The sequence below is a fragment of a genome, unplaced genomic scaffold (assembly GCF_019419815.1).
Source record: "Pyrus x bretschneideri cultivar Hongxiangsu unplaced genomic scaffold, Pyrus_bretschneideri_v1 Contig63, whole genome shotgun sequence".
Classification (NCBI taxonomy): Eukaryota; Viridiplantae; Streptophyta; class Magnoliopsida; order Rosales; family Rosaceae; genus Pyrus; species Pyrus x bretschneideri.
In genome coordinates, this window is record NW_025999802.1 from 918,757 (window position 1) to 926,578 (window position 7,822).

The following is a 7,822-nucleotide window of genomic DNA, read 5'->3' on the forward strand; positions in this document are numbered from 1 at the left end:
TATCATTTAAAAATATAATTTAGGAAATTATTTATAAAACTCCAAAAAATCATTGTGCGCTTTTATTTACATGAAAATTTTATTGTATATTTTTTGTTTGAATAGAAAATATAAAACACGTTGAATTTAGAGACGGTTAGAGCATCTCCAACAAACAAGGGAAATGAGGTTGGTTGGCTACTTTAACAAAAAATGTAGAAAAATCAAACTTCAACACTCTAGCTAAATGACTAGCTATCTTAACTTTGTGAACAATAACTAGATAAATTTAGTTAGGAGGATAGAGAAATTTAAATTTTTGCTACACATTAAAAATTATAAAATTTCATTGTTTGTAAGCTTCAAAAGAAGAAAAAGGCCTTGGGTTGTTAAGTTTAGAAAAACAAAATTAATACTAAAGTAGCTAGGGGCTCCTTGTGGAGGTTGCCAATTTGCCATCCTCCGTGAGTGGGGACCGTAACAAATTAACCTTAAAACTGGTGGATAGCCAAATTAACAATTAAATTATTTAGCTAAACTAACATTTGGATCATTTAACGAGTATTGTTGGAGATGCTCAAACGTGATGGATACTCATATTCCAGTACCCGCCGGTCAAATTTTCTTATCCAAACCAAATCTGCCTCAAACGGGTGGGGTATTTTCGGAATTCAGTTTAGAAGTTCGGGGCTTTATGTAATTTAAAGGGAATGAGATCCGGGGCTTGTCGTAATGTCATTTTCCCAAAGATTTGTGATTGCGATTTTTGGACTTCCATCTGCCCAATTGGTTGGATTAATCCCATAACACATCGCACACGTCTGGAAAGAATAACAAAACTGACCAATTTGAAGAAACAATAATACGGCCAAGTATTATTTCCGTCATCTGATTTTTTTTTAATTTATTCAATTTAAATATTAAAAATAAACAATAATACGGCCAAGTAAATAAAAAAAAAACAGACCGCATAAATCACTCTTCGAGAATCACAATTTAGTTGTAGTTAAGGTGTCCAAATATTTATAGGATGATTTAACACTCACACAAGAAATTAAAAGAAAACTAGAAAAGGCAGACATCATATCAGACTGTTTCTGATGTTTAAATGGGCAATTATGCTTCCTTTGAGAGTCTGTAGGGTTGGTTTGATATTGTTGTACTTTGAAAAAAAATTACTTTTGCTGTGCTGTAAGAATATATTCATTTTTGCTGCTTCATGTTTTTAGCTTTTTCTTTCAACGAAAACTTTGAAAATAAACTATTTTTAAGTGTTTGCTAAACATCTTTTTAAGCTCATCTTTGTTTGATACACACTTTTTATAAAAGTATTTCAGTACCAAATCAGTACTTAATCCATCCCTTTTTCACTGGTTGAAACTTACAAGCACCAAAAAAAGGTAAAACCCATTTGGGGTGTTTCCTTCCTAAAGGGTCAGGATCATCCAACCGGGACTCAGTTGTTGGGTTGATACTGATGTACTTTTATAAAAAATGGGTATAAAAAAAGTTGAGTTAAAAAATATGTTTAGTAAACATTTAAAAAGAGCTTTTTATAATTTTGAATGAAAAAAAGTTGAAAACATGAAACAGTAAAAATAAATTTATTTTCATAACACAACAAAAACCATATTTTTTTATATCACAACAATAACAAATCAGCGATAACTTAAAAGCACCAAAAAAAAGGTAAAACCCATGTCGGGTGTTTCCTTCCTAAAGGGTCAGGATCATCAGACCCCTGATAATTTCTCAGTTGAATTCAAATGGTTGAACCATATTTTTTCATTTAAAAAAATTAGCAAAGCAAACAACAGAAAGAGAACGTAGGGAAGAGAGAGAGAGAGAGAGAGAGAGAGAGTAGTGCAAAATGCAATATTATGAGAAAGTAGACAGAGGAGAGAGAGAGAGAGGGAGAGAGAGAGGGAGAAATTAGTTTATAAAGTGGGATCGTAGAGAAAGGGAGACGAGCGTATCTCTGAAAATCCAAAAAAATCGATTCAGTTTGCTTGCTTAAAAAAACAGAGTATAAAAAGCCATAAAAATTACTATTTCACACTGAAAAGAAAAAAATAATAATAAAAATAATTTAAAAACTTTTTAGTTTTACAAAAAAACTTTTCGTTAAAGTTTAAAAAAAAAACACTATCATAAATAATGAAAAAAAATCCTCAGATGAGGACGACCCAAAACTCCTTTTCTACTATACATTCATTGTACTGCATCAATCCACCATCTTTGTATAATTGTAGAGGTAAAGATCGTTTCTTTCAGCAACCCCATTTCTTTATTTCTTTTGTTTCTCTCTCTACAACTCTCCATCTTTCTCTCTCTCTGAAACTCTCGTTGGTGTGCATTTCTGTGTTGTGTGCTGAGCTTAGCTGTGTGTTTTTGATTATTATATGGAGGCAAAACAGTGAACGTGCTTCTACTTTGTCTGGATGCCTCTAACTAAGCTTCACGCTTTGAGATGGCATGATTGGAGCTCTCTGTGTTTTTTTATTCCTTGAAAAAATTTGTTTAGCATTCACAGCCTGAGACAGACCATTTTCTAGGGAGAGAGAGAGTGAGTGAGAGAAATAGACTACTTTGGAATTTGAGTTTTTTTTTCATTTCCCCATCTTTTGAGAACCATGCTGTGTCTGAATTGAGAAATAATTCTTCTTTTCGAGCTCTGGGTCTCTCTCTCTCTCTCTCTCTCTACTTTTTGCAATAGTACAATGGGGTTTCAGTGAGAGAGGGGAGAAGAAAGTCCACACTCCACGGAGGAGATATTTATTTGCTCATATTTTGCTTATGCTTTCGGGAAAAAAGTGTGAAAAATAAGCACTTTTAAGAAAGTGGGTTCCTTTGTTTCAGATAAGATATGTGATGGGTAAAGAGGAAACAAGAAGGAAAATCAAAGAAATTGGTTTAATGCTGATGGCTGGGAAGATGAAGAGCCACCACTCGGTGGCTGTGAGGTTGAATGAGCAACTGGGGGCCAAAAAAGGCTACACCTTCGTGCAGGCTCACAGGGCTTGGTTCCCAAAACTTTTCCTTCTTTGGGTTGGCGTGATGCTTCTCTTGGGCTGGTTAACCTACAGATACATGGATGCTGATAACAAAGTGAGAAGGGTAGAACTTCTTGGTAGCATGTGTGATCAGAGGGCAAGAATGCTGCAGGATCAGTTCAGTGTTAGTGTTAATCATGTGCATGCCCTTGCAATCCTTGTTTCCACCTTCCATTACTACAAGAACCCTTCAGCAATTGATCAGGTATGTTTTATTCTTTAATTTTGATCAAAACCGTTTTCTTGCTATAATATCTTTTACTAATTGTACAATTTGGTTGATATAAGACAAGTAGTTTCTCTATTTTTATGATGGTTGAATGTGGTAATGCTGGTTTGTCATTTGGGTTTTGTTTTTTTGGGGAAAATGCAGGAAACATTTGCTGAATACACTGCCAGAACCGCCTTCGAGAGGCCTCTTTTAAGTGGGGTGGCTTATGCACAAAGAGTGCTTGATTCGGATAGGGAGAAGTTTGAAAACCAACATGGTTGGACAATAAAGACAATGGAGAGGGAACCATCGCCCATCCGAGATGAGTATGCGCCTGTAATTTTTTCGCAGGAAACCGTCTCTTACATCGAGTCACTTGATATGATGTCTGGGGAGGTAATGAAAGGATTATTTACTTTCACTTTGCATATCTTGTTGAACTCCATGGCATTAATTGGAGCATTCGTTAGGCGTTTCATTTAACCTTTAATTTTTCCACTACATGATGCAGGAGGACAGAGAAAACATTTTGAGGGCCAGAGCTACTGGAAAAGCTGTTCTAACAAGTCCATTTAGGCTGCTGGGTTCTCATCATCTTGGTGTTGTATTGACTTTCCCCGTTTACAAATCGAAGCTCCCTCCAAACCCAACTGTGGAGCAGCGCATCCAGGCGGCCGTTGGGTAAGTCGGCATACAACTATAGAACTATGAAAACGCTCTTCAGATGCTTTTTGCATGCTGTTGTTATTACCTGCATATACTTTCACCGGTTCCATGTGCATCTGCCACAGAAGTTAGCAACCTATGGGGTGGTGCATTTGATTCTGTATAAAATGCAGGTACCTTGGTGGTGCCTTTGATGTTGAGTCCCTAGTGGAGAATTTGCTTGGACAACTTGCTGGGAGTCAAGTCATTCAGGTTTATGTGTATGATGTTACAAACACTTCTGATCCCCTAATCATGTATGGTCACCAATATCAAGATGGTGACACATCTCTTCTGCATGAAAGCAAGCTGGATTTTGGAGATCCATTCCGAAGGCATCAGATGATATGTAGGTAAGGGCAACCATTCAATAACTAATGATACAAGGAATAATTGAGTGGTTATGTCGTGCTAAAACACATACTTGGTTTCTTGAGCAGATATCATCAGACGGCACCTACGTCATGGACAGCGGTTAACACTGCATTCTTGTTCTTTGTGATTGGTTTATTGGTTGGCTATATCTTATATGGAGCAGCAATGCACATTGTTAAAGTTGAGGATGATTTCCGTGAAATGGAGGAACTAAAAGTTCGAGCAGAAGCTGCTGATGTTGCCAAGTCCCAGGTACTGTTTTCAACATTCCCCAAACATTGCTCATTCCTCAATGGCATGTTTTTTGATATGTTGCCTTCTTTTTTTGTGCAAGTTTCTTGCTACTGTTTCTCATGAAATAAGAACGCCCATGAACGGAATCCTAGGTATGCTAACAGATCTCCCTATTTTTAAGATTTTATTTTCAGAATTACATTATATATCAGTCCGAAAATGCACTCTTGTAGGAGGTACAATCTTTATTTTTCTATGATTGCAGGAATGCTTGCCTTGCTTTTAGATACAGCTTTGAGTTCGACCCAGATGGATTATGCTCGAACTGCTCAAGCTTGTGGAAAGGCGTTGATAACATTAATTAACGAGGTGCTTGACCGTGCAAAGATTGACGCTGGCAAGTTAGAGCTGGAAGAAGTTCCATTTGGTATTCGGTCCATACTAGATGATGTCCTGTCTTTATTTTCTGAAAAAACTAGAAATAAGGGTATAGAGGTAAGCCTCAATGACTTCAGCTCAGAGTTACTGCAATGTTTTTGTAGTTCTTAATGTGTGGTGGTGATGGTGATACTTCTTAAATTGTGAAATTTGAACTGTCATAACTAATAGTATCATGTTACATCTGCAAATCTCCTAATTCCGATTTAAATTTGGGATGTGAAGCTGGCAGTATTTGTTTCCGATAAAGTCCCAGAAATTTTTATGGGAGATCCAGGGAGATTCAGACAGATAATTACAAATCTAGTGGGTAACTCTATTAAAGTAAGTGGAAGTTTTCATTCTTTATTAGCAACAGGCAGTAATAGGATTCAATAAAATCTTCGGTTTGTCCTGCTCAGGTTAGTGATCATAGAAAACTTACGTTTGTGCTATACATTTGGCAGTTCACTGAACGAGGACATATATTTGTCAAAGTCCATCTAGCTGAGCCCTCAAAGGTGATGATAAATGGGAAGTCAGAGACTTACTTGAATGGAGGACCAGATGAAGGTGTGCTGACATCCGATGGCCATCAGTTTAAAACTTTAAGTGGGTGCGAAGCAGCTAATGACTGGAATAGTTGGGATATGTTTAAGCATCTGGTATCTGATGAAGAATACAGAGCTGATGTTGATGAAGCTTCTGAGAAGGTCACGTTGATGGTTTCTGTGGAGGATACGGGGATTGGTATACCATTAGGTGCGCAGGAACGTGTTTTTTTGCCCTTCATGCAGGCAGACAGTTCAACTTCTAGACATTATGGAGGAACTGGTATTGGCTTGAGCATCAGTAAGTGTCTGGTTGAACTGATGGGTGGTCAGATAAAATTCGTAAGTCGACCACATGTTGGGAGTACATTTTCTTTCACTGCTAATTTTAGGAGGTGCAAGAAAAACGCATTTAGTGACATGAAAAAACCTAATCCTGAGGATCTACCTTCTAGTTTGAGAGGATTGCGAGCAATAGTAGTTGATAGAAAACTTGTGAGAGCTGCTGTAACCAAATACCACTTGAAGAGACTTGGAATCCTTGTGGAAGTTGCGAGCAGCATCAAGATGGCCGTTGCTTCATGTGGAAGAAATGGTTCTGTGGCATCCGGGTACGTTTACTCTTGCTATGTCTTTAAAGTTTTTAAGGGGTTCAATATTTACTGCACTAAAACTAAAACAATATGACGATTCGATGTTATCTTTATTAACTGCCAATGAAAAGGTAGACTGGAAAACCAAAAAAAGGGTAGACTTAGAAATAAGTAGGATGTGATTAGCTGAATTGAACTACTTCGTTATATATGACAGGAATAGTATCCAGCCAGATATAGTTCTAGTTGAGAAGGATTCATGGATTTCTGGTGAAGAACATGATCTTAATGCGCAGAAATTGGACTGGAAACAGAACGGTCATGCGTTTAAGCTGCCAAAAATGATTCTTCTTGCAACCAAAAATCTTAGTCAAGCTGAATCTGATAATGTAAGGGCAGCAGGTTTTGCGGATACTGTAATCATGAAACCTTTGAGGGCTAGTATGGTGGCTGCGTGTCTTCAAGAGGTCCTGGGCATAGGAAAGAAGGGGCAACCAGGGAGAGTGGTGCTGCATGGATCTAACGTTCTCCAAAGTCTGCTCTGTGGGAAGAAAATTTTGGTGGTTGATGACAATTTGGTAAACAGGAGAGTTGCTGCAGGTGCACTAAAGAAGTTTGGAGCTAATGTAGAGTGTGTTGATAGTGGCAAAGCTGCATTGGCATTGCTTCAATTACCGCACAATTTTGATGCTTGCTTCATGGATATTCAAATGCCTGAAATGGATGGGTATGTTTTGGTGTTTCAGTTATTACATTCTAGATTCGAAATGCCCTTATTTTGATGCTTTCCCGTTCGTTATGTTTTTTTTAGCAAAAGTCTCTAGCCATTGTGCTTGACCAAATTGGAATTGTTATTTATAAATGCGACTTTTGATTGCAGGTTTGAGGCAACTCGCAGAATCCGGCAGATGGAGAGCAAGGCAAATGTTGAGATGATTGGAGGATTTGAAGGACTAACAAGTAAGGGTGACTGGCATTTGCCTGTATTAGCTATGACGGCGGATGTTATTCATGCCACCTATGATGAGTGCCTGAAGTGTGGGATGGATGGGTACGTCTCAAAGCCCTTCGAGGAAGAGAATCTCTATCAAGCAGTGGCCAAGTTCTTCAAAACTTAAACAAGCAGTGACTCATAACAAGAATCTTCAAACCCAAAACCTGCAGACATCTTCGTTGGTAGGATTTACAAGCAATTTTTTGATATTCCCGGAGAGAACGCTGAGAGTTGGTCCTAGAACTTTGATGATTCTTAATGGCTTGAATGCAGGTTCGAGGAATCATTTCTAACCAAATTTTTAACTCTGATTCGGTATCCACGTACATGTATACTGATGCAAACCTCCATATCCCACTTTGTATGTATAGTAGGGTGATCCTTAGAAAAGGGAGAGGAGCAAAATGTGTAAATGTTATAATTTTGTATGCCTTGTTTGAATCTTTCTTACGAGGAAAGAGGTTTCAAAAACGCCTTTGCATTTACTTAATATATTCACCGTCTAGCGCTCAGATATGTAATCAGAAAGAGAGAATATCATGTTCGATCATATTAGATTGTTAGATGGTAAATGAGTTAAGTAAATGCATGTACGCTGGCCGCGTCCTTGTTTTTTTCCTTCTGTTTTGGTGTTTTTGAAGGCACTGCATTTCTGCAGGATTTCTCATTGGGCATATAGACTTTTCATTATTTTGGACTTGAGGGCTTGT

At 37.7% G+C, this 7,822-nt stretch overlaps 1 protein-coding gene across 1 annotated transcript; it reads left to right on the top strand.

The window, feature by feature from the left end:
* Nucleotides 1-2,239: 2,239 nt before the first annotated feature.
* Nucleotides 2,240-7,622, top strand: LOC103958138 (histidine kinase 4). Its single transcript, XM_009370366.3, has 11 exons — nucleotides 2,240-3,237; nucleotides 3,406-3,639; nucleotides 3,755-3,924; nucleotides 4,083-4,301; nucleotides 4,389-4,575; nucleotides 4,658-4,709; nucleotides 4,823-5,052; nucleotides 5,221-5,319; nucleotides 5,442-6,136; nucleotides 6,336-6,845; nucleotides 6,999-7,622. Exons 1-11 carry the CDS (start codon nucleotides 2,851-2,853, stop codon nucleotides 7,234-7,236), a joined length of 3,021 nt encoding a protein of 1,006 aa, XP_009368641.2. The 5' UTR covers nucleotides 2,240-2,850; the 3' UTR covers nucleotides 7,237-7,622.
* The last annotated feature ends 200 nt before the right edge of the window (nucleotides 7,623-7,822 follow it).

Bases quoted from the DNA above. Each gene is read 5' to 3' on its own strand.
- LOC103958138 (XM_009370366.3), top strand. From the start codon at position 2,851: ATGGGTAAAGAGGAAACAAGAAGGAAAATCAAAGAAATTGGTTTAATG. The intron at 3,238-3,405 runs GTATGTTTTATT...GGGAAAATGCAG, and splicing joins ACCCTTCAGCAATTGATCAG to GAAACATTTGCTGAATACAC. The intron at 3,640-3,754 runs GTAATGAAAGGA...TACATGATGCAG, and splicing joins TTGATATGATGTCTGGGGAG to GAGGACAGAGAAAACATTTT.